Consider the following 26,608-nt stretch of genomic DNA (forward strand, 5'->3'; position numbering starts at 1 on the left):
TCTATCTCAACCTGCAAGAGGCATTCTTGTGACCGTTCACATACATCATTGTTTTTTGAATCTGATCAGTCTTCCAAATATTTTACCATTATTCAGCAAACATCCTGTGCCAGATACTATTGGCCCCAAAAGGCTGCCAGGGTGTAGGTGAAACTTAACCGCATTGATTTCACATGTAGTGTTTACTGTTCTGTACATGAAAATGCCTTACTCAGCACTTTTGCTGCAGTCTTTTCTGTTCACAAGAAACTTTTAAAAGTGAAATATGTTTCGTACAGGTTTATTTGAAACTCTTCCTGGTCGGGTCCAGTGTGAAATGTTACTAAAGGTCACGGAACAATGCTTCAACACGTTAGAACGATCAGAAATGTTGCTTCTACTTTTGAGGCGCTTCCCTGAAACGGTGGTGCAGCATGGGGTGAGATTTGATTCTTCCCCTTCTTTTAATATAAAATACAATGGGTCGTCAACAGATTCATTGGTATGGTGAGGAGCTACAAAGCAGAAGTTTCTGAAGAGCACTGGTTAAGATTGAACTGAAATAAACGGTTCTTTGTTAGTAAAGCTAAAAGGACATTCTTTTTACCAAATTTTATAAGTTTCCAGGAGAAGCTGTTTTATCAGGAAAATCACCAAGCTCTGACAGTACGATTTATTGCAATCCATATGGTAAAAAGTAATCTTTTTCCGTTGTATTCTACAATGTGCTTTTGAATTTAGCGTAGAGTTTATAGTCTTAATAGATGCGTTTTTCCTGTGCTTCTGCCCTATGGAGACTATTTTCATTCTATTCCTGCCCCTTCCCTTCATCTGTAATAATTATCGAGTGCTATTGGCAGGCATGGGAAAGTGCTAGGTATCTCCTATCTTCCTAAATCCCCTGAAGTAAATAGTATCCCACTTTACAGATGATGAAACTGAGCATTTTGTGTTTTAGTAACTTCCCGTAGCCAGTGAGGTGTCAGGTTTCAAACCATTCACTCCATTCGTTCATACTCTGCGTCTTATTCTTTCCCATGCCATTTTCTGGCGTCTGGCCCTGCTTAATCATTTCCGTACCTGCTTGTGTTAGTCTCCTAGGGTTGCCATAACAAAGTACCACAAACTGGGTAGCCTAAAACAACAGAAGGACTCTCACAATTCTGGAAGCTAGAAGTCTAAAAGCCAGGTGTTGGCAGAGCCACGTTCCCTCTGAAGGTTCTGGGGAAGAATCTTCTTTACCTCTCCCTGGCTTCTGATGGTTGTCAGCAATCTTTGGCATTCCCTGGCAGGCAGCTTCATCACTCCTCTAATTTCTGCTCCATCATCACATGATCTTTCTTTTGTGCCTTTGTCTTTACATGGCCTTTTTGTTTGTTTGTTTTTTGAGGCAGAGTCTTGCTCCGTTGCCCAGGCAGCAGTGCAGTGGCATGATCTTGGCTCACTGCAACCTCTGCCTCCTGGGTTCTACCAATTCTCATGCCTTAGCCTTCTGAGTAGCTGGGATTACAGGTGTGTGTACATGGGCATGTTATGAGGACACTAGTCATTGGATTGAGGGCCTTTCTAATCCACTGTGACCTCATCTTAATTAATTATGTCTACAAAGATACTTTTTTTAAAAAAAGGTAAGATGTATATGAGGTCACATTCTGAGGTTCTGGGGGGATATGAATTTGGGGGGCACCGTTCAGCCCAGCACACTTTCTGGTCATAACTGTGACCTTTCACCTTCTGTGTGATGTAATCTTTTCGCACTTTTCCACTCCTGTGGGGCATCCCTGTGTGGTCGCAAGGAAGTTGATAACAATGTCTTGATGGATTTGGGTAAGGGACCATCTACTATGCCAGGGCATCGGTAATGGAAAGGTAGCCTTAAAGCTCTGACCTTTCTGCCCAGTCTACACCAGACTGTATGACTGGCTACACCTCAGAACTTATCTTGAACGTGATACGTTTTGTCTGTATTGATACATCTTCATGTAGAGAATAACCTTAGTTTCCTTATTTCTTAGAAAATCTCTCTACCTCTGTATTATCATTTGAACTCCAGTTCCATTGCTTCCTTTACATTTCTATAGACATTTGGTTAATTCTTGTTCATCTTTTTTTTTTTTTTATTTATTATTATTATATTTTAGGTTTTAGGGTACATGTGCGCAATGTGCGGGTTAGTTACATATGTATACATGTGCCATGCTGGTGCACTGCACCCACTAACTCGTCATCTAGCATTAGGTATATCTCCCAATGCTATCCCTCCCCCCCTCACCCCACCCCACAACAGTCCCCAGAGTGTGATCACACTCTTGTTCATCGTTAATTAGAATTTTGCTCATTATGAAGAAAATAATCAAGACAGAGTGGTCAGATGTTCAGGTGAATTTGGCCTTCTAGGTTGTGTGGCTGGTGCATTCTTTATTCTTTTATTTTCTAGTCTTTAAAATGTGATTATTTGTTTCTCAGATAAGTTTGATTACACAAACTGTGATAAGTAAAAAAAATACCCCATTACTTCATATAGTTCTGACAACTTATGCTGTAACACATTTAAATGATTAATTTTGTTTTGAAATAGGTTGGCCTTGGGGAGGCACTATTAGAGGCTGAAACTATTGAAGAACAAGAATCTCCAGTGAACTGCTTTAGAAAATTATTTGGTAAGGAAAATTGTATTCTATATTACTTCTGTGGTAAATTAATATGCTGGGGTAAGTGTTGTTCAGGGATAAGCTCATATATGAAAGGCAAAGGAGCTCTGTGTGATGGCATTTAAGTTCTTTTTTTTTTTTTTTAAATTTAGAAGCATTTTAGCTGGGTGTGGTGGCTCATACCTGTAATCCTAGCACTTAGGGAGGCTGAGGCGGGTGAATCACGAGGTCAAGAGATCGAGACCATCCTGGCCAACATGGTGAAACCCTGTCTCTACTAAAAATACAAAAATTAGCTGGGCATGGTGGCGCACGCCTGTAGTCCCAGCTACCGTAGAGGTTGAGGCAGGAGAGTCGCTTGAACCCGGGAGGCGGAGGTTGCAGTAAGCCGAGGTCGTGCCACTGTACTCCAGCCTGGTGACTGAGCGAGACTCTGTCTCAAAAAAAAGAAAAAAGAAAAAAGCATTTTAAACAACTTCTAAACTTTTGTTATGTAAGATTTGATACCTCTGAAAGAATATGCATAGCTGTATATGTAAGTATGAAGCATAATAATAAACATCTGAATTCAGTGGAAGAACTGGACCCTCACCCACAGCATAAAACTGTCTGTGTTTCCTCCCTGACTCCAGCCACTGGTGTCTCTCTGCACAGCACATTTTGAATACATGAGTCATAAGGGATTTCTTCCCCCTATATATTTTAGATACTACATCAAATGAACGCTAAAAGCTTCTATATTTATCGGAACTCTAGGTTAGACAACCTAATTAATTTATTTCTTCTTTTTCTCCTCCAACAGTTTGTGATGTCCTTCCTCTAATAATTAACAACCATGATGTTCGATTACCTGCCAATTTATTATATAAGTACTTGAACAAAGCAGCTGAATTTTATATCAATTATGTCACTAGGTCTACTCAAATAGAAAATCAGCATCAAGGTAAGTAGGAATACCCTGTACTTTTATTTAAATAGGCTTTAGTAATATTGCAAAATTCAGAAACCCCTCAATGTTCTGATTATTCTCCTCTGGATACTTACCAGTTTGGGAGTGTTTCAAAAGATGGTATCTAGAAAAAAAATACTAGAGTTAAAAGATGAGGCTTTTCTGGAAGCAATGCCACCCCTTGATCAAAACAGTCTTCTGGCTGAGCTGTAATGTTATTACGTGGAACATTACACATGTACCATGATGAAGTAGTGGAAATTACTTCTTGCTTATACCAGTGGCCTGCTGTTGGTCCTTGAGCAAAACATAAATGTGTTGGAATTCTGTGCTCTGTGCGTTTTCATGGGGAGTCAGACTTTCTTTATCAGGTACCATGTCAACAGTAAGTCATAATGTTAATTGTAGGCTACTTTTTTCTTACATCTCAGGCGCCCAGGATACATCTGATTTAATGTCACCTAGCAAACGTAGCTCTCAGAAGTACATAATAGAAGGGCTGACGGAAAAATCATCCCAGATCGTGGACCCTTGGGAGAGGTTGTTTAAGATTTTGAATGTTGTTGGAATGAGATGTGAATGGCAGATGGATAAAGGAAGACGGTAATAAATAGCTTATTTCCAGAATTGCCTATTGATTCTTTTGGATCCTTATAAAAACAAAATCATGCTTTTTAAATCTGTGTAATGCATAGGTATAGTTTTTGGGCAAATTTTGTGATACTCAATACTTAATGCAAAAGAGGATGGTTTTTCATTTTATCAAAACATTTCTGGCCGGGCACGATGGCTCACACCTGTAATCCTAGTGCTTTAGGAGGCTGAGGTGGGCAGATCACTTGAGGTCAGGAGTTTGAGACCAGCCTGGCCAACATGGTGAAACCCTGTCTCTACTAAAAATACAAAAATTAGCCAGGCGAGGTGGTGCGTGCCTGTAGTCCCAGCTACGCGGGAGGCTGAGGTGAGAGAATCACTTGAACTCGGGAGGTGGAGGCTACGATGAGCCAAGATCACACCACTGCACTCCAGCCTGGGTGACAGACTGAGACCCTGTCTCCAAAAAAGAAAAAACAAAAAAAATTTCTAACTGAAATATGAACTCTTAAGACAATGTTGTGTTTGAACCTCTCCTTGCTACTTCAGAGAAAAGAGAAGCTACTTAGCATGTTTGTGTCATGAAATCTGGATCACCACCCTAATTCAGAAGGGAAAAGTTACCATTTATATTGGACAATAAAGAATAGTTTTACATGCCTAGGGCAACATTTGATACATGTAATGGTACCACCAGAGATTTTCTTTAGACTTTTTGCTGACCAGCCCAGAGTAATCAAATAAGTTTCATCATTCCTTCCTTTTTAGAAGCTATGGAGATATTTTGCATAGAATGAAGGATCTCTGCAGATACATGAACAACTTTGATAGTGAAGCACATGCAAAATATAAAAACCAAGTGGTGTATTCCACCATGCTGGTCTTCTTTAAGAATGCATTCCAGTATGTCAACAGCATACAGCCGTCTCTCTTCCAAGGTTGGTTTACAAATTTTAGAGTGTCCAAAAAGCCGGTTCATACTGTGGCGATGGTAAGGAAGATAAAAGTGTTTATCCGCTATTGCTGGACCCGAATAACTGTGGGGCGGTACCAGTCCTTTTTACAGTTGGCGATTTAGTTTTGTTTAGTTTGGCTTAATTGGTAGTTTTTATGTAAGTATGTTTCATTAAAAGTTTCTATATCAAAGGGCGTAATGGTACTGCACAACTAAATACAGATATCAAATGCCACTATTTTGAAAATAACAGCAGGCTGGGCACTGTGGCTCACGCCTGTAATCCCAGCACTTTGGGAGGTGAGGCCGGCGAATCACTTGAGGTCAAGAGTTTGCGACCAGCCTGGCCAATATGGTAAAACCCCATCTCTACTAAAAATACAGATATTAGCTGGGCATGATTGTGGGCACCTGTAATCCCAGCTACTTGGGAAGCTGAGGCAGGAGAATCACCTGAACCCGGGAGGCAGAGGCTGCAGTGAGCTGAGGTCGCACCTTGCACTCCAGCCTGGGTGACAGAGCAAGGCTCCATCTCAAAAAAAAAAAAGAAAAAAACAGCAGATGTAACAACATATTTAAATAGATTTCATGAAGACATCACAATAGGCAAAGATTTATTTAGTAAAATATCCATTTTATATAGAGTATATGAATAAATATACTGTAGAAAATTTGAAAAATAGAAATAAGAGTGAAATCACCCACAATCCTTCTGGTATAATACAGCGGTCGTTTTTATGTATTGCCTTATAATATTACATATATTTAGATTTTGTTTGGAATTTGTAACCATAACGTAAGTATAATTTGGTAGTCTTTTTATGGTACTTTAATGACTCATGATCATTATAAAAAATTTGCAGATACATAACAAATACAAAGAAGGAACTGTCACTTGTATTCTATTACTGACAGGGAGTCTTTAACAATTTGGTATATATCTGTACAGTCTTTTTTTTCTATGTGCATATACTTGTTTGTTTACCTAATTGAGATCACACTGAACATATTTTTAATGACGTTTCTCATGACAGTTGAGTAAGCTTCTCCCTTATTTTAAGTATTCTTTTCCAGCTGCATTTTTAAATTTTTTAAAATTGTATTTATTTATTTATTTTTTAAGTCTCGCTCTGTCGCCCTGGCTGGAGTGCAGTGGCGTGATCTCGGCTCACTGCAACCTCCGCCTCCCGGGTTCAAGCAATTCTCCTACCTCAGCCTCCCGAGTAGCCGGGATTAACAGGTGCATGCCACCACGCCCGGCTAATGTTTTGTATTTTTAGTAGAGACAGGATTTCGCCATGTTGCCCAGGCTGGTTTTGAACTCCCGAGCTCAGGCAATCCACCTGCCTCAGCCTCCCAAAGTGCTGGGATTACAGGCGTGAGCCACCGCGCCTGGCCTCCTTGCTGCATTGGTAAGTGTTGGTGTTTTTCCCCGTCCTTAGGTCCTAATGCCCCGAGCCAAGTTCCACTGGTTCTTCTTGAAGATGTATCGAATGTGTATGGCGATGTAGAAATTGATCGTAATAAGCACATCCATAAAAAGAGGAAACTAGCTGAAGGAAGAGAAAAAACCATGGTAAGGCTTTCAAATATATTTATTAACAGATTGGATGGGACACTTTGCTATAGATGAATCTTTGTAAAATATGGCTTTGGAGCTAAATCGATAAAGCTTGGGTTTTAAAATTATACGATATATTAATAATTACTAAGTCAGTGGTTCTCCACTGGAGGTGATTTGCCCTTCAGGGGACATTTGGCAATGTCTGGAGACATTTTTGGTTGTCACAGCTTGGTGGGGAGGGGCCGGGGTTGCTGCTGAGCACTTCACAGTGTACAGGACCACCCAAAAGGTCAGTGATGAGGTGGAGAACCCATGGTATATGTTCCTTATACATGTTTTGACTGGCATCGATTCAGTTTAAACAACAAAAGCAAAATGGCATCGGACCTCTAGAGCAGGGTGCAGTGTGGGGTACTGGCCTCAGAATGGAGAGCTCTGAGGTGGGCTGGGCAGCAGGAACAGCCTATGGGCAGATGCAGAAAAGATTTCATGAAGCAGGTCAACATTTGAAATCAGTGCTGAAAGGCGAAGGGTTTTGTTAGTTGGAATTGGGAGGTAGATTTTGTTGAGAGGGAAAAGTTTGCACAAAGATGCAAGAAGCCCGAGAATGTGAAGAATCATCATTCCTCTAACCTGACCAGGCAGTGCCCCGAGCCCGGCCCTGCCTCCCAGCCTCTGCCTGTTGAGGCTGTGCTCTGTGGTTACAGTGCTTTTCCCTTGGATCTCTGCCCGGCTAGGTCCTTGTCACTTGGTCCCAGCCCAAACGAGTCTCCCTCTGAGGCTTCTCCTGAACACCCATCTGAAGTAGCTGTCCGGTTCTCTCTTTTTATTCCTCTGTTTTAATTCTCTGCGGCATCCTCCTTGCTGTCTGTTTTTTGTTGTTTATTCACTGACTGGTTTACTGTCTATGTCCCTTTTTCACTAGAGTACAGGCTCTGTAGGGCCTAGCATTTTCTCTGTCTCGTCCTCTACCATACCCTGGGCATCTGAGTAGTGCCTGGGCTAGAGCAGGTGTGTGGCGAGCATCTGGTGAAGGAGGGAATTCTCATTGATCCCTCCTGGGTTTGGTGTCCAGGCTATGGGATGGCTGTTTAAACCTGACCCAGCTGTTCTTCCTTCCGGTTTATTTTGCCTGTCAAGCACTCATCTAGCAAGCTCTGTTCTCATAACCTGGCCTTCCACCAATGCGGAATTTCCATCCATTTTTGTTTTCATGGTCTTAACTGATTTCGTCCTGATTTTCATTCTATCCCTGAGTCTGCCCCAACCTGATGCAGGTCCAGACCTTAAAGGCCCATGAGCTCAGCTCACAGATATTTTGCTTTGCTCACAGTGTTTTGTTTGTTTAAATAACCTAGTATTTAAAAATTAGAAACCAGGCTGGATGCAGTGGCTCATGCTTGTAATCCCAGCACTTTGGGGGCCAAAGTAGGAGGATCACCAGCCCAGGAGTTTAAGACCCACCCGGGCAATATAGTGAGACCCCATCTCTATAAAAAATGAAAAAAAACTAGCTGGCTGGTGGCATGCACCTATCATCCCAGCTGCTTCAGAGGCTGAGATGAGAAGATCCCTTGAGGTCAGGAGTTCAAGGTTCCAGTGAGTGGTGACCACACCACCGCCCTCCAGCCCGAGCAACAGAGGGAAACCCTGTCTATAAAAAATAAAAAATAAAAAAATAGAAACCTAGCATTTCTCATAACAATCCAGATTTCTGACTTCCTTTCTGTAATTAGGATATCTGATCACATAGTCCCCTGGTGGTAACCCACAACTGGAGTTGCGGGGTGGCCCACATCAGTTCTCCAGCCAGCTTACAGCACAGGCTCATGTGACATCATAAGTGGCTGGTGCCGGGACGGGCCTCTCCTGTGGGCATCTGTCCCCCACCTGGTGCATTCTTGCTTCAGAGCACGCTCTCAGTGCTTCAGAGTGTACTTGCACATTTCAAAATCAGTTTCTTTAAATGTAAAAACATTTGGAACTCACACTAGTCCCACCACATCTGGGGTCCTTTCATAAATTCCTGATCTCGTGTTGAGGCAGGAATGTTTTCTGTAAGCTGCAGCACTAGCAGACGTGCCATGCATGTTTGTGTATGATATTAGGTTGCCATTACTTGGCAAAGAACGGGCCCCTGATGAAACAGTACCTGGCAGATAGGGTTGTGTTGGTTTTTTTTTTTTTGGTGGAGACAAGGTCTCTCTATGTTGCCCACTCTGGTCTTGAATTCCTGGGTTCATGCAATCCTCCCACTTGGCCTCCAAAATTGCTGGGATTACAGGGGTGAGCCACTACACCTGGCCTGGTAGATAGGTTTTGATTGGAAAGGGTGTGTTTTTCCCAATGCAAAAACATTACTTAGGGAGGATAAGAACGTGCAGCGGAACAGTAGAGTAGGGTAAAGTCACCAAGCACAGGGACTAGCAGGAAGATACGAAGCTCAGAAAGTGGAAAGAGAGGTGGGCAGTGGAGGGAGGTGCTGACAGCTTCCTGCCCACCTTATCTGAGATGAGCTTGAGGATTGGAGCTTTTAGTGACAATAGTTGCACATATTTTTATTTATTTATTTATTTATTTTTAGTTTTTTTTAAAAATTACTATTATACTTTAAGTTCTAGGGTACATGTGCACAACGTGCAGGTTTGTTACACATATATACATGTAGTTGCACATATTTTTAAATGATCTTAGTGGAGTAAAGATCTGCAGGAAGAATTTAATTTGGGTCATTAAATCAGTAAAATGACCTAGGTGGAATAAAAGATTCAGAAAATTCTTAGCAAAATAAAATTCAGTGGAGCCGTTTTTACCTTTACATTTTTTTTTTTTTTGGCAAAACATATGACTCTACCCAGCGGTATTTCCAATAACTGCCTTTCTCTGTAGCCCTCTCTTTTCTGTGGGCTTTATATTACTTGAGATGAAGAGCAAGAAAAGTAGAAATGTGTGTTGTAAAATACAGAGGGCTTTACTAGGTAAGTGCAGACAAATGTACTTTCTGACCAGGAGCTTGCCCTGGGGGAGGAGAGCGATAGAGGGGTGACCAGTGCAGGGGAGTCATGTGCAGTGAACCAAAGATAACTAACAGTTATTCTCCGACATTATTTCTTAGAGGACGCAGGCTTTAATTTTGTTATTGTTGAGACAGAGTCTTGCTCTGTCGCCCAGGCTGGAGTGCAGTGGTGCGGTCTCTGCTCACTGCAACCTCTGCCTCCTGGGCTCAAGCAGTTCTTGTGCCTCAGCCTCCTGAATAGCTGGGATTACAGGCACGTGCCACCATGCCCGGCTGACTTTGTATTTTTAGTAGAGACTGGGTTTCGCCATATTGGCCAGGCTGGTCTCAAACTCCTGGCCTTAAGTGATCCATCCTCCTCGGCCTCCCGAAGTGCTGGGAATATACGCATAAGTTGCCACGCCCAGCCCCAGGCTTTAATTTTATCCCAGTACATGCCAAACCATTATTTGGAAGCCAATTAAATCATGTCATGTATTAGAAAAAAAAGTAAACTATAAACAGGTGCTGTTTAAGCTGTGTCTCTCAATGTAAAAATCTAAATTTTGACTTTCATAAAATGGATATTTTTAAACTTTGCTCTAAAACCACCATAAGCAAACATAAGAATTTAACATCAGAAAAAAAATTCACTCAATTTTAGAAGTAAACATGGAATGTGTGAGAGTATAAAGACAAAAACAATATTAATTTTCAAAGCTAAATTGTTAAATTCAAAAAAATTGTATGTATGTGGTATCCTTTGATATGAAATTCATATCTTGGGCAAAACTGGCAGCAATAATATGTTTCCATATATGACTATAACTGAATTAACCATGTTCTCCACATTCTTTAAGCAGAGTTCAGACGATGAAGACTGTTCGGCAAAAGGAAGAAATCGTCACATTGTAGTCAATAAAGCCGAACTTGCTAACTCCATTGAAGTGTTAGAAAGCTTTAAATTGGCCAGGGAGAGCTGGGAGTTGCTCTATTCCCTAGAATTCCTTGACAAAGGTAAGAAAGCGCATGTCATTGGTGCTGTTTAATGTTTTATATAAAATCATTACGCTACTTGAAATGTCAGGTCACTTATGGCAAATTAAGTTGATTACAGTAGTTTATGCATTTTTTTTTTCTTGTTTTGAGACAGAGTCTCACTCTTTTTCACCCAGGCTGGAGTACAGTGGCGTTATCTTGGCTCACTGCAACGGGCACCTCCTGGGTTCAAACAGTTCTCCTGCCTCAGCCTCCCTAGTAGCTGGGACTATAGGCATGTGCCACCATGCCCGGCTAATTTTTTGTATTTTTAGTAGAGACGGGGTTTCATCATGTTGATCAGGTTGGTCTTGAACTCCTGACCATGTGATCCGCCCACCTCGGCCTCCCAAAGTGCTGGGATTACAGGTGTGAGCCACCGTGCCCAGCCGTGTTGCTGTTTTTATCTGCATTAACTCCATTGTTTGAAAAACTCAAAATCCAAAAACTATAGGAAGCCTATTTTCCTTTGAGTATACTGGGTATTTTGACATTGCTTAGAAATCACTAGCTGTTTGCTAACTAAGGTATTCTTACTTATTTGGAATCGGGGCCCCTTATTTTACTTTTAGCCATGGACATTCATCCCCTGGCTGCAGTCATGTGTCATGCAGAGCCCTTGGCCAGATGTGCTGTGTCATCTTTTCTAAGTAAATTTAGCACCGTTCAGTTTCTCTTTGTTACATTTGGGATTGTGAACACATATGTGACAATTTTGGAGGGGTTCTTTCCTTTAGTTAGAAATTGCTTTTTTAAAAAATGAATAAAACCTTTTAGTGTCATTGTATGTTTATTATTTTAATTAGGTCAAAATAAAATGGGCCAGGGAAGATGGCTCATGCCTGCAATCCCAGTGCTTTGGGAAGCTGAGGCAGGTGGATCACTGAGCTCAGGAGTTAGAGACCAACCTGGGCAACATGGCAAAACCCCGTCTCTATAAAAAAAACAAAAACAAAACTTAGCCAAGAGTGGTGGCATGTGCCTGTAGTGCCAGCTATTCGGGAAGCTGAGGTAGGAGGACTGCTTGAGCCCGGAAGGTCAAGGCTACAGTGACCCATGTTAGGGCCACTGTACTGCCAACCTGAGCGACAGGGAGAATGTCTTTAAAAATAAGATAAAATAAAAATAAAATGGGACCTTGTTTTGGGGAAAGCAAAGTAGCTTAAAAGATAAATGAGGAAATACATGAAAAGCACTTTAAACAGTTCTTGGCACCTGGTATGTGCTCAGTAAGTTGTTAGCATCTACAAAATATTGCTTGTGTATTACTGATAAATGTTGTGTGTTTCTTCTCTACTTGAAATTCTAGAGCAGTGTTTTAGAAATCAAAGTCAAAGTTACTATACATTTTTGGTAGGTTGTCTCTGTTCTCTCTTACTGGATTTGTTAGTTTGTTTTCTGCTTCTGTGCTACATATATTTGGTAAATTTGTTCTTGAATTCTTACTCAGAATTTACAAGGATTTGCTTGGCCTGGAAGACGGATACTTGGCTTTGGTTAAGAATCTTCCTCACTGATATGATCATCTATCAGGTAGAGTATTACACGTATTTTAGGTACCTGTATCTGTACAGGATGGCTATGGTGGCAAACCAGCTTTCCCATGCAGGATGTGTCATGTTCCCTCTTGGGCTAGTCCACTGCCTGCTGACACCTGTTCTGTCTTCAGTGGCTGAGTGGGTATGGTCCATTTTCCTTTTAAAGTAACTATGGGCCGGGTGCCGTGGCTCACGCCTGTAATCCCAGCACTTTGGGAGGCTGAGGTGGGAGGATTGCTTGAGCCCAGGCGTTCAAGACCAGCCCTGGCAACATAGTGAAACCCTGTGTCTAGAAAATAAAAAACTTAGCCAAGTGTGGTGGCATGTGCCTATAGTTCCAGCTGCTCAGGAGGCTGAGGCGGGAGGATCACTTGAGCCCAGGAAGTCAAGACTGCATTGAACCATGATAGCACCACTGCACTCCAGCCTGGGTGACAGTGAGACCTTGTCTCAAAAACAAAACGAAACAAAAACTCCAAAATGACAAGCCTGTACCTTCTGTGTTACTTTTAGCATATCCAATCACACCTCTCTGTAAAAGTAAGATTTTTACTTTTCGGTAAAAGAGGATTACTTCTCACCCTCCTTCTCTCTCTGCTGGTGGAGTCTGCCTGGCTGTACTGTTCTCCAGCATCTTAGACCTAGAATGGAGAGAGTTGATAATTCACGAATGAGGTGGTGTTGGAATGGGCAGGTTGCTGCTTCCATCCTTCATAAAGGAGAAGTGGTGCTTGTAGTAAAATATTTCTGAAGAAATGTTATACCCAAAATGTGCCAGATCACAGAGCCTGGTTATTTTCTTTAGTCTCAAGACCTAAGACCAGAAAGAAAAATCTTCATCCTTATAAAGTACCACCAGAAAGAACTCCCACCTGGCTTTAATTAAGTTGATTTGATTCTATTGCCAATTCTCCATTTCTTCCTCAGATGATCGAACCAAGCTGCCGTCTTTGTATAGTTGCTTGCTCATTGCTTCATGAACCCTGGAAGGGTATTTTTTAAATTTCTTTTTTTAACGGCAATGTTTTTCCCCTCCTTGCTATTCTATCTTTCTTAGGGTCAATATAAAAAGGCGATAGCCAGCCTGCATCACTTAGCAGCTCTCCAGGGATCCATTTCTCAGCCACAGATCACAGGGCAGGGGACCCTGGAACATCAGAGGGCGCTCATCCAGCTGGCGACGTGCCACTTTGCACTAGGGGAGTACAGAGTGAGTACTGCACGCATGCCTGCCGCAGGTGCACGGGGCCACCTGGCCTTTCTCCTAGCGTGGCTTTTCATTCAGTGCACGTTTGTTTCAATTTGATCTTTCTGCCTAGATTTATTACTTAATCTGCTAGTGAACATCACAATGATTTTGTTTTATGTAATTTTCTTTTTACTACAGGCTCCCTGAAATAAGGCATCAGTACTTTTTAAGTTTCTTGTTCATTGTTCCATTTGTTGGAGGATTTTTCTTTTTATTATTATTTTTCTTTTTATTATTATTACACTCTTGTCTCTTCTGTTGTACTTGGAAACATAAGGCCATTATTAAGTGGGAAATGGAGAATTTATATTTAGCTTACTCAAACCTCAGATTCTCTCTTTAAATGGTAATAACACGCTGGGTGCAGTGGCTCACGCCTATAATCCCAGGACTTTGGGAGGCTGAGGCTGGCAGATCACCTGAGGTCAGGAGTTTAAGACCATCCTGGCCAACATGGTGAAACCCCATCTCTACTAAAATACAAAAATGAGCTGGGTGTGGTGGCGGGCACCTGTAATCCCAACTACTTGGGAGGCTGAGGCAGGAGAATCACTTGAACCTGGGAGGTGGAGGTTGCAGTGAGCCAAGATTGCACCACTGCACTCCAGCCTGGGTGACAGAGCAAGACTCCATCTCAAAAAAAAAAAAAAAAAAAAAAAAAAAGGTGATAATACCTGATAGGGGTGTTGCAGGAGCAGATTTATAAATGGGTGTGTTTCCTCCAGGAGGTTTTAAGCCCTTCCTACTATAGGGTGGGGACTGTGTTTTTATCTTTGAACGCTCATGACACCTACCACAGTACAATAAGTGTTTGAATTCAATTAAAATGATAACCATGTTGTTGTGTATGCAAGGACTGTATAAACTCAAGGCCACAGTATAACACAAACTGATTTCTTCTCACCTCTCTATATGTTGTTGATCACTTTGTGATTAAAAACCCTAAATTTTTTTTAACATGAACTCTGAAATATGATTACTAATTTGTCATTATGATCTTTAGAAAGGAACAATTGGAGAATGTATAGAGCATTCAAAATTGAAAATGCTTTTCCACCATTATTTGTATAATTATCCATCAGTTACTTAACTCTAAGTTTTAATTAATTCCTTTTAAGAACTTAAAAGCCAGCACATATTTATTCACACCGACATACGTATCTCACGTAGAATTAGCTATACTGCGTACTAACTTCATTGTAGTAGGGAATATAAACTACTAAACAAGACAGACTTGTCTAACTTAAACAAGACAGACTCATTCCCTTTGAGGGCTTAGTTCCAGCCTCTGAGTACATCACTATTAGGCCTATGGGCAGTGTCGGACTTACCTGATTCCTGACTTCCCATCTTTAGCCCAGACTCAATATGTCCAGATGTAAGTGTCCTTAGTTCTCTGGCTGTCTTCGTCTGCTTGGGTTGCTATAACCAAATACCATAAAGTGGGGGGCTTGTAAACAATAGGAATTTATTCCTCACAGTTCTGGAGGCTGGGAAGTCCAAGGTGAAGGCATCAGCAGATTCAGTGTCTGGTGAGGTCCTGCTTCCCAGTTCATCGAAAGGACAAGAGAGCACTGTAGAGTCGCTCTGATAAGGGCACGAATCCCATTCATGAGGGTTTTGCTCTCATCATCTACTCACCTCCCAAAGGCTGTCCCTCCTGATGCCCTTACATTGGGGGTTAGGTTTCAACATATAAATTTTGGTGGGAATGTAGACATTCAGACCACAGTACTGGCCCTTAGACACAAAACTTTCAAGTCTTGATGGACTCTTACTCTAGTGAATCCTTTTGATTCTTCCAGTGTGATACTAATCTCTTTGCTATATTACCTTGTATTTCTGTTGTCACCACCCTAATCCATGCCTTTTAACTAAGTTTTTGGCCTATAACCCTTTTTCCAACCCTATAAAATTATGATCATTGCTTTCTAAAATACTGCTTTCATCATTCCACTTAACTGAAGTATTGGTTTTCTTGGTGCTCAGTGTTGAACCCCGCTGTTGGCTGAGGAGTAGAAACAGGGTGTGAGGAATATGGGATCCCTGCATTCAGGGGCATATGGTTTGAGTTAGGGAAAAAAGTATAAGTGTTTGTATAAGACAATGAAAAAATCAAATATTAGTTGGTAGTCCTCAGTCATAGGCACAATAGGCATTCGGGGAAGGGTGTTTTCTTTGTTGGATCCAAAGACTCAAGGAAAGGTTGATAGAAAAGATTGGCTGGAGATGGGCATCGAAGGATGGCAGCTCATGGCTCTGGAGTACAAGTCCTGGCTAGCTCTGTGACATTGGTAGGTTAACTCACCCAGGCCTATCCAACTCCAGAGTTCAAGTTTTCAACTACCAGGCTGCTCATCTCTCTCAACTAGAGCTTCACAACCCTGTGGGCATAGGTGGGTTCTAGAGGTGCCAATATATGGATCCTGCAGCCTTTGGGGCAGTCAGCCATGACCTAGGGCTGCTGGTGCCACCCAAGGTCCATTGCTGCCAACCCTGAGCAGCCACACACAGATTACTTTCAGGGTGTGCCGCAACATAAAAAGGGTTGGGAAGCATGGGTTTAAATCCCCACTTCCAGGAGTTCAACAGTGAGAACACATGGACACAGGGAGGGGAACATCACACACTGGGGCCTGTCAGGAGGTTGGGGGCAAGGAGAGGGAGAGCATTAGGACAAATACCTAATGCATGCAGGACTTAAAACCTAGATGACAGGTTGACAGGTGCAGCAAACCACCAAGGCACATATATATGTAACAAATCTACACGTTCGGCACATATATCCCAGAACTTAAAGTACAAAAATAAATAAATAAATGAAAAATTACCCAGAGACCCAGAGATGTCTCTGGCCTTTGGCATAAAAGAAAAAAAAAAAAAAAGCTCCACTTCCTCCTCTGGAAAATAGAGAACAAAAGGGTTTGCTTGACACAGATAAAAGGCTCATTGCATGGAATCTGATTGTTGTTAGGAGAATTTGAGTAGATAGAGGGGGAGCGGTGATGTGGACTATCTGGATCAAGGCCAGCCTGCACAGAGGCAGGCACTCAAGGCTCCTCTCCCCCAGCACTGCATCCGTCCAGTGTCTCATCTGTGTTCTAGACCAAACCTCTGGCCCTCAAGTAAATCACCTAAACTCATATATAGCCCTTCCCCATGTCTTTCTCTCCTGCCTGAAAGGCCTCTTTTCTGCATTCCAAATCCTTCCTCTCTTTAAGGCTTAGGTCAAGATAACCTTCCTGCCTGAAGCTTTTCTTGCTAGTTTCTCCTGTGTGTATTTTCTCCTGCATTTTAAGTTATCCTCTGTATCATACTCCTTAGACCTCTGCTACATGTTTTCTTTGTTAGTTTTTCTATGCAGTGAGTTAGTCAGTATCTTTCAGGCAGGGACATCTTTCTTTGGCTGCTACTGTGCTGTTGAACACCTCAGTACTTAATGCTTGGTTAATTTTTAAGTTTTGGATTATTGTTCCCTCAAAAGTCTAGTACATAGATTTGAGTCTTATTCTTTACTCTTTCTGTATTCACTATTGAGCAATGCTAATGATCACATAAAGAGGTAGAAATACAGACCTCCATGTACACATTGCCTGATTGTACGCTGCAAATATTTTGGTACTTTATTTGATTTCAGTTCAGAAAGCTTCAAGTTAGTTCCTTTTTGGTCTTTTCTGCTTTAGATGACATGTGAAAAAGTCCTTGATTTGATGTGCTACATGGTACTCCCCATTCAAGATGGAGGCAAATCCCAGGAGGAACCCTCAAAAGTAAAGCCCAAATTTAGAAAAGGTACAGTGACATGTTTTATTATTATTTTGTAAAAATAGCTTTAGAAAGCCAGGCATGGTGGCTCACACTTGTAATATCAGCTACTGGGAAGTCGAGGCAGGAGGTTAGCTTGAGCCCAGGAGTTTGAGACCAGCCTGGGCAATGTAGTGAGACCCTATCTCTTAAAAAAATTTAAAAAGAAAAGAAAAATAGTTTTAGGACCCAAGGCTGAACAATGTTTTACAGTTCCTAATGAGATAATACTTCTGCAGGGCTTGCCAAATTGTATAAAAAGTTAATCCCTTTCCAAGTTTTTCCTTGGCTCTGATTTCATGAGCAGCTGTTAATGTCTTTCTTCCAAAGCTCTCTTCACTTTCTGAGTTTGTTATCTCTTTGACAAATTTCAGTGAACTCTTTTTCCTGTCTTTACAATTCTAGAAAAATGTGTAGATGATTAATTAGGAGGTATCTGTCAGCATATCCCTCTGAAACCATTCTGAGCTTCAGCTCAAGCTTCGTGTTGCTTGAAAAATGAAATGTACAGCTGATCTGAGTTTGTTAGAAAAAGATACATAAATTAAACTTGAAAATAGATGACAGGAAAGAATAATGCTAAGAGCAGAAGTCAATGAAATAGAAAACAAAATAGAGAACATTAATAAAACTAGAAGTTTTTTTTTGAAAAATATTATAAAATTGATAACCCCCTAATGAGATCGATAAGGAGAAAGGTGAACATAAATTACCAGTATCAGAAATGAAAAAGAGAATGTCACTACAAATCCTACTGAAATCAGAAGGACAGTAAAGGAATACATTATGAAAAACTTTATGCCAATAAATTCAACAACTTAGATGAAATGAAAAAGTTTCTTAAACACAATTTACCAAAATTGACACAAAAAATAAATAGAAAATCAGAATGTTCTGCCAGGAACAGTGGCTCATGCCTGTAATCCCAGCATTTTGGGAAGCCAAGGATGGCACATCGTTTGAGCCTAGAAGTTCGAGACCAGTGTGGGCAACATGGTGAAACCCCATCTCTACTAAAAATATAAAAATTGCCCGGGTGTGGTGGTACACACCTGTAGTCTCAGCTACTCAGGAGGCTGAGGTGGGAGAAGCATTTGAACCTGAAAGGCAGAGGCTGCAGTGAGCCGAGATCACACCACTGCACTCTAGCCTGGTCAGCACAACCAGACTCACAAAAAAAAAAGAAAGGAAAGAAATCAGAATGTTCAAGAAAGAAAGAAAGAAAGAAAATAAATAAATCAGAATGTTCCCTTAGCTATTAAGGAAATTAAATTTGTTATCAAAAACTTTCCACAAAGAATTCAGGTTCAAATGGCTTTACTGGTGAATTCTATCAAGAATTTAGGAAGAAATAGTGCCAATTCTACACAAACTCTTATCAGAAAATAGAGGAAGAGTCCCAATTCATTTTTAACGGCTGACACAATAACCCTGATAGTAAAACCAAACAAGAGTATCACAAGAAAAGAACTTTAAAGGCTAGTATCTATCATGAACTATAATAGGTGTCAAATTCTTAACAAAATATTAGCAAATTGAACACAGCAATATAGAAGGACAATATATTATGACCAGGTATACCAGGAATGCATAGGCTTTTGAACATACAAAAATCAGTGGCCAGGCGCGGTGGCTCATGCCTGTAATTGCAGCACTTTGGGAGGCCGAGGCAGGAGGATCACAAGGTCAGGAGATTGAGACCATCCTGGCTAATACGGTGAAACCCCGTCTCTACTAAGAAATACAAAAAATTCGCCAGGCGTGGTAGCAGGCGCCTGTAATCCCAGCTACTCGGGAGGCTGAGGCAGGGGAGTCGCTTGAACCCGGGAGGCGGAGGTTGCAGTAAACCAAGATTGCACCACTGCACTCCAGCCTGGGCGACAGAGACTCCGTCTCAAAAAAAAAACCAAACAAACAAAAATCAGTGTAATTCACTCCATTAGCAGACAGAAGGAGAAAAATCATGACTGTCTTAGTAGATGCACACGGAATTCAATATCAGTTCATGATAACAAAAATCTTAGCAAACTAGGAATAGAAGGAAACTATTTTTTAACATCAAACTTAACTATGAAATATTGAAGGCTTTCCCCCACTAAGATTAGAAACAATACAAGGATGTCTGCCCTCACCACTTCTGTTCAATAATCTGGAGATTCTAGGTAGTACATCAGGCAAGAAAAGTGAATAAAGGCATAAAGATTTGACAAATATGACCACCTTTATTCACAGTTACATATTTTGGCCAGGCATGGTGGCTTATGCCTGTAATCCCCGTACTTTGAGAGGCTGAAGCAGGAGGATTGCTTGAGCCCAGGAGCCCAAACCAGCATGGGCAACAAAATGAGATCCCATCTCTACAAAAAATTTAAAAATCACCCAGGCTTAGTGGTGTGCACCTGTAGTTCCAGCTCTCTAGAGGCTGAGACAGGAGGATTGCTTGAGCCCAGGAGGTCAAGGCTGTGGTGAGCTATGATTGCGTCACTGCACTCTAGCCTGGGCGACAGAGAAAGATTTCCCTGTCTCAAAAAACAAAAACAAAAAACCCAACACAGTTACATATTTGGCTATGTAGAAAACTTGAGGGAATCTCCACAAATCCCCAAGGCTGGGCGCAGTGGCTCACGCCTCTAATCCCAACACTTTGGGAGGCCGAGGCAGGTGGATCACTTGAGGCCAGGAGTTTGAGACAAGCCTGGCCAACATGGTGAAACCCCATCTCTACTAAAAATACAAAAATAAGCCAGGTGTAGTGGCACACGCCTTTAATTCCAGTTACTCAGGAGGTTGAGGTGGGAGAATCACTTGAATCTGGGAGGTGGAGGTTTCAGTGAGCCAAGATTGCGCCACTGCACTCCAGCCTAGGCAACAGAGTGAGACGCTGTCTCAAAAAAAAGAAAAAAAGAATTCAAGATGTTTTAGTGTATAAAAAATCAATTCAATTTGTATGCTATTAATAAGCAATTAGAAAATGAATTTTTTAAGATACTGTTTCTAATAGCATCAAAAAAACATAAAACACTTAGAGGTAAATTTAATGAAAGATATGCAAAACCTCCACTTTGAATATCACAAAACATTTCTGAGAAAAACTAAAGATTTTTGAAAATGGACAGATCATGTTTCTAGATCAGAAGATTCAATATTATTATGGTGCCAGTTCTCCACAAATGTATCTGTAGATTCAATGCAATTTCAACCAAAATTACAGCAGACTTTTTGGCTTTTGGAGGTTTTTTTGCTAGAAGTTCACAAAGTGATTCTAAAATGTAAGTTGAAATATTATATAATCTAGAATAGTCAAAACAGTTTTAAAAAAGACACAACTAAGTGACTTATACTACATAATAACAAGACTTAATATACAAGCATAATAATCAAGACAGAGTTGACAAAATACTGACATAAAAATGGAGAATCTAGAAGTAGACCTGCGTAGATTTGATCAAATGATTTTCAATGAAGGCATCAAAGTAATTCAATAGGGAAAGGAAAGACTTTTCAACCAATGGTGCTGGAGCAGATTACTTTGTATATGTTTGAAGTTTTCTATAACAAGTTGTTAAAAAAAAAAATCTAGCCCAGACTTCTTCAAAAATTAAGTATTTGTGCAGAACAGAAAGTTTCTGGTTGAAACTCATGACTCTGTAGATGAAGACTCACAGCTTGAGAAACACTAATCTAAGGTGTACAACTAGGAGGCAAGGTATATAATTAGGTAATGACATGTTCAGCTTGGTAATGTTAAGTTAGTTTCCAGAGTGGCTGCCTGACTTTATATACCTTCCAGAAACCGATTAGGTGGATAAGTCTGACCTAGCTGACTTCAAGACTTATTTTAAAGCTTTAGTAATTAAGATAGGGTAGTATTGGCACAGGGGTTGACCAGTGGAACAGCATAGAAAACTGAGAAATAGATGACATTAAAATTCAGTGGGGGAAGAATGAATTTATTCAATAAGTGGTACTAGAACAATTTATTATCCAAATGTAAAAAACGACAATAGAAAAATGAGATCCCCTCCTTCACGCTACATAGACATCCTTTGAATTTTAAGGTTGAAATGTGACAGCAAAAACTCCAAAACTTCTAAACTTTTAGAAGAAATTTAAAAATAGAAAGATTAGTAAATTTGATCACATTAAAATTAAAATACCAACAAAGGCTATTACAATCAAAGGGAAAAGATAAGCCATAGCCTGCCAGAAAATTGTCTATCACTCAAAATCAACAAAAACTCTTCAGACCAATAGGAAGCAATTATCCAATTCTCATGGAAAAATAGGCAAAGGACAGGAACAACAGATTCACAGGAGCAGAAATCCAAATGGCCAAAAACTATTTGGAAAGATTCTCAACCTTTTGTCATATGGGCAATTCAGAATAAAACAATAAGCTACGATTTCACACACATCAGAATGCAAAAATTGAAGAGGATGTGAAGGAACACAGTGCCATGTGCTTCTGGAAGGTGTATAAAGTCATGCAACCATTCTGGAAACCAACTTCACATGACCAACTTGAACATGTCATTACCTAATTATTAAATGTACCTCACCTCCTAGTTGTATACCTTAGATGAGTGTTTTTCAAGCTATGAGTCTTCATTTATGGGGTCATGAGTTTCAACCAGAAATTTTCTTTTTTAATGAGATAGAATTTAATAATATTTTAAGAAGACATCTCAGATAAGAAGAGAGACTATTATTCCATGTACCTTTTGTTTTGGATATATCACATTGTGTAAGTATGTGTGTACAGGAACCCATGTGAAAAATATACTTATTTCTTGCTATCTTGCCTCTGAGTAGAGAAAGATAACAGACTTAAAGAACACAGACCAGAAAGGAAGACTGGGATCTTGCTTTGAAAGCTGTTGCTTAAAGTACTTTCCACAAATGTACAAGAATATGTAAGAATGTATATTTATCATTATCATAGTGAAAAATTGGAAATGTCAACATCCTCCGTAAAAGGAATGTAGACAGCAGAATACTATATAACACTGAAAATGAATGAGCTGGAGCTACATGTATTGATATTGATCAATTGATAAATCTGAACCACATGAAGTTGAGTAAAAAAAAGCAATTTGCAGAAGGATACATACAAAATGACACCATTTATATAGTAGACTGAAAGCATGCAGAACAATCCATTGTTGTTTATGTGTGTAACAGTTATAAGAACGACAACCACTGCCTTCAGAATTATGGCTACCTCTGGGATGGAAGAGAATGGGATCAGAGAAGGATACACAATAGGCTTTAACTAATTTTGTGATTATTGATATTAGAAATGTTTAAAATTAAGAGATTAACATTTCATGAAGCTGAGTGGTGAGCACACCAGTGTTATATTCTCTCTACATAACTTTCTGTATATTTGAAATGTTTTCTCATAAAAAGTATTTAAGCAAGTTTAGGAAAGAATATTGATAAATGAAATCTAGAGACCATCAAAAGCCAATTTCACCATCACAAAGTATAATTGTGTTTCAACTATAATTGAAATCATGTGACTCTTGCATATTCTTTTTGTTGTTGTTGTTAATGAAAGCATCTTAAACAGTTGCCTTTCAAAGCTGTTATCTTTGATAATAACGTACATTAACCTAACATTGTGGACTTCTGTTAGGTTCGGATCTGAAGCTCCTGCCTTGTACCAGCAAGGCTATCATGCCATACTGCCTGCATTTAATGTTAGCCTGTTTTAAGGTAAGCTTAAAGTTGATTAGCTTGAAAAAAAATTTAATTTCAAATATTATTCTCATGACTCGAGAACTTGAGAACCTTGCTAGGGATTGTTATTTTAGTACTTTTGAGGGCAGGCCCAAACAGTTAGAAAAGCACATGGGCTACTAATTAACAAATCTATATTAAATAATGACTGCGCTAGGCAAAGAGAAGTAGGAAGTTCTCCCCGTCCTCAAAAAGTGTAATAGTGGGACAGATATGCAAATAACCTTGACTGTTGTAGTGTTTGGTAAATATTTTATCAATATAAATATATTAGCTACAAAGAAAGGGAATACAAATTGCAGTTGGGTTCATGGAGGGATGATGAGTTTGTCATTGTAAAGATGTGCTAGATGAAGCATGTTAGGTGTTGAGATCAACACCAGTAATGGCCCAAGAGTTGGGAAAGTTCCGGGACTTGAAAGAATGCCAAGGCCCTTGGCTGCAGGTAGAGCAGAGCCTTAGAGCAGGGAGGCTTCATTGTTTCTAGAAGGTTTGTTGGCCAGAGAGTAAAACATTGGGTCTCCACTTCAGTGCAGTAACTCCCACTTAACTCATCATCCATATCACTTTTTTAGGGCAACTAAAACAATTTAAAGTGTGATTTTATACATAACCGCTCATTTGAAACAAAAACTCTTTTGACCATTTCTTTAGTTCACACTTCTGCTTATTTCCTTGTGGCTCACTGCCTTTCCTTCTCCCCAGTCCCATGTTCTCTACAAACAGTTCTCTCCTGGATGGCCTCTTGCCCACCTTCTACTCCCATCTGCTCCCCTTCAAAGAAATCCCCAGATTTATTTCTCCATTACACAGGATGAATCAAAGTTCTCTGCCCCTGATTCTCATATGCAGAAGCTTCAGGCCCACCCATGTCCAACTCCCATCTACACACACTGCCAGCAGCTGTGCAGAGAGAGCCTGAGGCTTCTTTGGTTAGAGTCCGCCCTCCTTAGAAGGCAGCTGTGATGTTTACCAGCCATTTCGTTTTGCCTTTGTTTCCTTCTTACTCTAATGACCTTTATCACACATTTGCATATACAGCATATTTTTGGAAAGTGATGTTTGCTGTATTTCAGATTACCCCGTGACTTCCTTTTCCGTCTGTCTTGTATAAATCTTTGTCTTGCAGCTTAGAGCTTTCACAGACAACAGAGACGACATGGCATTGGGGCATGTGATTGTGTTGCTTCAGCAAGAGTGGCCACGGGGCGAGAATCTTTTCCTGAAAGCTGTCAATAAAATTTGCCAACAAGGAAATTTCCAATATGAGAATTTTTTCAATTACGTTACAAGTATCCTTTTTTCTTGTTTAAGCGTAACACATTCTGATTTTCTTTAGAATGAATACATGATACAAAAAGAATGAACCATTCTGGATAGAAATAATGATTTTTACTATTTTGCAGCAAAGAGAAGGAATGGGGATTAAAACTGGGGCTGTGGCAGTTGATCTTCTGAAAGTCGTAAAAGACATGATTCAAGGAATTGGGAATCTTACAACCCTCTTCCATTTTCCACTGCTAGGTGACTACTAAGAAGGTACCCAAAATGCCTCCAGTAATAGCCTACAGGTTGCTGATAGGTTCAGCTTGCCCGGTTTAGTCATGGAATATAATACTAATAGTTCCTCTTCTTCCATCTAACAAAAGAATGCCTCCTGTGGCCTCTGGGGACAGTGGCTGTGCCCTGTGATCACTTGTTAGGGCACCCTGCCATTGCTGTCTTACCTACCAATGAGTACCCACCAGAGATGCTGCACAGCACAGTAGCTGCTTCTGACATTCTATTTCACACTGCTTATTAGGGAAAGACCTTTGAATTAAAGGTTAGTTATCAATTTGGGTGTTTTTACTTCATTGATTATCTTATTACATTATTTCTGAATCGCAAGGAATATAAATGATATTCTTGTTCAGGTGCTCAGAGCAATAGTTTTTATTTTTATTTTGTTTTTTTTTAGAGTCGGGGTCTTGCTGTGTCACCCAGGCTGGAGTGCAGTGGTGTGATCGTAGCTCACTGCAGTCTTAAACTCCTGGGCTCAAGAGACCCTCCTACCTCAGCCTTCTGAGTAGCTAGGACAACAGGTGTGCACTACCATGCCAGGCCAAAGTAATAGTTTTTAACCATGGTTTGGGACAGATATCTTTTGAGAATCTAATGAAAGTTACATAATTTTTCACTAGAAAAATGCATACATGAATGTCATCGGCATATTGCATAAAATTTGGGTGACTCACAGAAGCTTCCTCCTCTGATGCATCTAAACACCCTTGCACCCCAGTTATGAAGAAGTAATCACTTGATTTTTATGAATTTTATGTTCTGTAACACCAAACAATCCTCCCTACTTTCACCTTCTCTTTCATTTCTTATTAAGAAAACAAAAAGATTTTGCTCTTGTGACCATGTAGTATTAATTATCATCGATATGGAAAACATGTTGTCCTCATGCTCTTTAGCATGGCACATCTCATGCCAAGAGTTATCTGTGCGAGGGAGTTTAGTGGGTATAAGAATCAGGTTTTGGCATCAGACAGATCTGGGTTCACATATGGAGTCTGCAGTTAGTGGGGTAGCAATGGCAAGTTACTCAACTGCCGAGACCCCATTTCCTTATCAGAGAGAACTAGCATGTTTTTTAGTGGGATGGCAATGGGCAAGTTACTCAACTGACGAGACCCCATTTCCTCATCAGAGAAAACTAGCACCTTTTTTTACATGTGGTTAACCTGAATCTGGCCTGCAGATATTGATATGCTGGAGGAATTTGCCTACTTGAGAACTCAGGAAGGTGGGAAAATTCATCTGGAATTACTACCCAACCAAGGAATGCTGATCAAGTAAGCATGTTCTCTTTTGCTCTTCCATGCTGAGTGCTCACCTTTTGTGTCTTTGTATGAAGTATTTGTAAATGTCTATACCTATCAAAAATTTAATACAAAGGACTTCGAACCTGGTCTCTGTTTTGACAGTCAGTTTGATTCTGGGTACCTTTTGAAAAACTCGCATTTCCTTAACTACATTTCTTAAAACAGTTTGCTTAAAGTGGGGTATTTTTGTCACATTTGCAACTTTTTCACTGGATAAAAGTCTCATTCATGGTATCTTTTCCTTTCAAAAATTTATAGGGTGATTCTGTAAGTTTCTGATTAGTCACAGAGTGCCTTTAATTAAGAACAGCTGTGTGGCCAGGCTTGGTGGCTCACACCTGTAATCTCAGCACTTTGGGCGGCCAAGGCAGGCAGATCACCTAAGGCCAGGAGTTCAGGACCAGCCTCACCAACATGGTGAAACCCCGTCTCTGCTAACAATACAAAAAAAAAAAAAAAAAAAAATTATCCAGGCATGGCAGCAGGCGCCTGTAATCCCAGCTACTTGGGAAGCTGAGGCAGGAGAACTGCTTGAACTCGGGGTGGAGGCTGCAGTGAGCCAAGGTCGGCCATTGCACTCCAGCCTGGGCAACAATAGTGAAACTCCATCTCAAAAAAACAAAAAAAACAAACAAAAAAAAACCAGCTGTGCTTAATTAAAATTGTGCTGGGTTAGAAAA

The 26,608-nt window shown here is 40.4% G+C and overlaps 1 protein-coding gene across 10 annotated transcripts in view; it reads left to right on the plus strand.

Moving 5' to 3' along the window:
* Positions 1-26,608, plus strand: part of INTS10 (integrator complex subunit 10) — a 35,514-nt gene that overhangs the window by 3,355 nt on the left and 5,551 nt on the right. For 4 of the 10 annotated variants that reach the window (XM_063668567.1, XM_063668568.1, XM_063668570.1 and 1 more), the window contains exons 4-16: positions 279-418; positions 2,558-2,639; positions 3,433-3,573; positions 4,011-4,182; positions 4,942-5,111; positions 6,571-6,704; positions 10,548-10,704; positions 12,176-12,258; positions 13,321-13,473; positions 17,196-17,304; positions 22,955-23,034; positions 24,188-24,350; positions 25,805-25,898. In XM_063668567.1, coding sequence (XP_063524637.1) covers positions 279-418; positions 2,558-2,639; positions 3,433-3,573; positions 4,011-4,182; positions 4,942-5,111; positions 6,571-6,704; positions 10,548-10,704; positions 12,176-12,258; positions 13,321-13,473; positions 17,196-17,304; positions 22,955-23,034; positions 24,188-24,350; positions 25,805-25,898 — 1,678 coding nt within the window. Of the gene's footprint in view, positions 1-278; positions 419-2,557; positions 2,640-3,432; positions 3,574-4,010; positions 4,183-4,941; positions 5,112-6,570; positions 6,705-10,547; positions 10,705-12,175; positions 12,259-13,320; positions 13,474-17,195; positions 17,305-22,954; positions 23,035-24,187; positions 24,884-25,018; positions 25,782-25,804; positions 25,899-26,608 lie in introns of those variants that run through there. The other 6 variants (XM_054498076.2, XM_054498077.2, XM_054498078.2 and 3 more) reach the window with 4 other exon arrangements.

Source organism: Pongo pygmaeus, chromosome 7 (genome assembly GCF_028885625.2).
Source record: "Pongo pygmaeus isolate AG05252 chromosome 7, NHGRI_mPonPyg2-v2.0_pri, whole genome shotgun sequence".
Lineage (NCBI taxonomy): Eukaryota > Metazoa > Chordata > Mammalia > Primates > Hominidae > Pongo > Pongo pygmaeus.